Source organism: Phaethon lepturus, unplaced genomic scaffold (genome assembly GCF_000687285.1).
Source record: "Phaethon lepturus isolate BGI_N335 unplaced genomic scaffold, ASM68728v1 scaffold24159, whole genome shotgun sequence".
In the NCBI taxonomy this organism is placed as follows: Eukaryota; Metazoa; Chordata; class Aves; order Phaethontiformes; family Phaethontidae; genus Phaethon; species Phaethon lepturus.
The window spans coordinates 197-2,880 of record NW_010565856.1 but is presented as its reverse complement, the minus strand read 5'-3'; the positions used below and the strand labels follow the sequence as shown (position 1 = coordinate 2,880).

Here is a 2,684-nt window from a genome sequence, read left to right as displayed (position 1 = left end):
CAGCCTCCCCAATTCCCCTACAAACCACAACCCGGAGTCAGAGTTCAGGCAGAAGGGTGAAAACACACAAGGCCCATTCGCCTTCTGAGACTGCAGCAAGGCAATAAAACAAGAGGATGTGAGTGGTCGATTATCTCTTTGTACAGTGCAGGCCGGGGCTTTTGGCGTGCTGCCAACGCGGCGGCACATCCCGCAACGCTCTCGCATCGCTCCTGCGGGCTCGACTCTCGTCCCTGACGTCAGCTGGATGCGGGACACCTCACCTGAGCTTTGAGATCCCGCCGAGTCAGGACGTCGAAGTGCAAGGCCGTGAAGCGCTTCTCCAGCTTCTCGCAGTCCACGTCGGAGCCGACTCGAGTCGACAGACCCGAGTCTCTACTGAAGTTGACGTTGTTGAGGATCAGGCAGCATCCACATGGGTCCGCTTTCAGCTCATAAACCTGGCAGGCACACACCACAATTAAACACCCTCTGATTCGGAGCGCTCGCTGGCTACTCCAGCAGGACGCGATGCCAAGGAGGAACAGGCATCCTTAGAGCAGCTCGTTTCACGGCTGTTTCGTTTCTCCAGACCTAAGGCCGGACAAGAGCATCGGGGAGTGTCTTTGCGCAACACTGGCTGCTTCTATACTCGCCGTGTCTTGCACGGCATGTTGAAGTTTCTGGGAGTTTTTTTAGGCATCGCCCTCAAACCTCACCACGAGAGCCCACGCGAGGAGCCAAGAGAGTGGGTAAATCTCCCAGAAACTCGGCTTTACCGTCGACGACAGCACCGCAAGAGTTTTATTTTACCCAAACACCTGCACCCAGGCAGCCAAACTATCCCCTCCGCATCGCGTACCCACAGGCTACGGGCTATCAGAAGGCTACTTTGGATGCCTTCACAATACTCACTCACATCCCTGCACCCTTCCCAACGCGCCAAAGCACACCGCATGCCTTCATTATCGTCTTCCTGGCGCGCATCTCTCAACACAACACTTACAAAGTCTAAACGCCACTTCACAGATGAGACACGACCTGGTGCCTTCAGAAATGTCCCTTTTGGGACATGGTTTAGTGCGCATGGTGGTGATGGGTTGACAGTTGGACTTGACGATCTTAAAGGTCTTTTCCAACCTTAATGATTCTGTGATTCTATGAAATTAAGCATGAGCTTTAGCTCTGTGTTTTGTTATTTGTGTTACAGCTGTGGTAATCTTAAGGAAGAGCTGGCTAACAATCGACATGCTCCCAGCCAATCGGCCCCATTACAGCAGCGCCAGCCTCGGAACGAGCGCTAGGAATAAGGCAAAGCAAGAACCGGCTGGCCCGGGGCTGTTTTCCCGCAGCCATCCACAAGGCAGCAAGCTTTTACTTAGTAGGGAACGCTTTGGGCCTAACCGAACACCAACCAGATCGCGGTTCCTCTCGTCAACAGCCGAACCTACAACACACAACAGAGACACAGATTTAGCTCTCTGTGCTCCATGAGACCGTATACACCTTCCTCTCAGAACTCACGTCAAGCCTTCCCCGTCACCCGCAACACGTTGGTGACACATACAAATTCCCTCTTCCCACCCTGAGCTGGAAATGAGCATTCAGCGTGCTGTTTCTCAGGAAGAGCCTGGGACGTGGCTTACCCCGGGCAGGCGCAGAAGGCATTCGAGGCCTTTCGTTCTCACCTTGGACCGGGACAGAAAAACGTTCAGGGAAGTTCGTATCTGTAACGACACAGGAAAGTCAGCTCTCGCCTTCTCCCCCTTCCGGTTTCATGCAATGAGTAACCAATCCAGGGTCCCCAGAAGGACCTGCACCGCCAGCCGCCTGTCACAGCGACCCTGCCGCAAGGCTGCGATATGACATCGCATCCGTGTTCCCCTTTTCAGGGTTCGACAGACTGAAGTTTCTCCTTACAACTGCTCAAGCCGGATCTGCACGCAGAATCAGCAGAGCACAAGGTGGCGAGGACATGGCAAAATCCATTTTTACACACTGAGGTTGCGTGCAAAAACAGGGAGAAGGAAGCTCTGAACACCACGAGCACACAGACAGAGCTCTGCGTAGTCACCTATACAAGCTGTGCTCCAGGATAAAAATCAGCATTTCACAGACTGTTCCCCGCAGCAAGAGGGATCCCAGCTAACCCCCTCCATGCTGCCGTTTGCCCAGGACACAACTGCACCCTCAATACCTACTTTTCTTACGCGTTTCTCCACCTAAAGCCAGCTCGACAGGCCTCAGGTCCAGCAGCTGTGGCGGCGCCAGCAGGCATTCGCACTCCTCGACCAGCATGGCCGCAAGGTCATCCTGCCCAGTGTCCCGCAGGATGGAGAGGAATATAGGAAAAGCCTGTTTCCCTCTAGTCTCCAGGTCGATGACCAGCTGCCGGGCTTGCTCTCCTCGGCTGCCAGCGCTCTGCAGAGGAAAGCCCAGGACACGATGTGTGTTTACCCCGAGCCAAGGCACACTGCCCGGCCGGCCCTTCCAACCAGCACCCAGAGAGGGGAGACGCGGGGATGCGCACCCACGTGGGGTGAATGAGACCGAGACCCAGCAGACACGGTCGCAGAGACCCTCAGCAACCCCCCAAGCCCCCCAGCCCCGCCGCCTCCACTGGGACAGGCAGCTGCAGCCTGCCTCAGGGCGTGGAGGGAGAAGGAGGAAGGAGCAGTCACGGCTGTCCTCAGGGGACAAACAGG

At 55.8% G+C, this 2,684-nt stretch overlaps 1 protein-coding gene across 1 annotated transcript in view; it reads right to left on the bottom strand.

Moving 5' to 3' along the window:
• Nucleotides 1-2,400, bottom strand: part of CASP9 (caspase 9, apoptosis-related cysteine peptidase) — a gene marked incomplete at its 5' end in the record, with an annotated part of 5,340 nt that extends 2,940 nt beyond the window's left edge. The window contains 4 exons of the mRNA XM_010295313.1: nucleotides 264-440; nucleotides 1,395-1,426; nucleotides 1,626-1,706; nucleotides 2,181-2,400. Coding sequence (XP_010293615.1) covers nucleotides 264-440; nucleotides 1,395-1,426; nucleotides 1,626-1,706; nucleotides 2,181-2,400 — 510 coding nt within the window. The remainder of the gene's footprint in view (nucleotides 1-263; nucleotides 441-1,394; nucleotides 1,427-1,625; nucleotides 1,707-2,180) is intronic.
• Nucleotides 2,401-2,684: the final 284 nt, after the last annotated feature.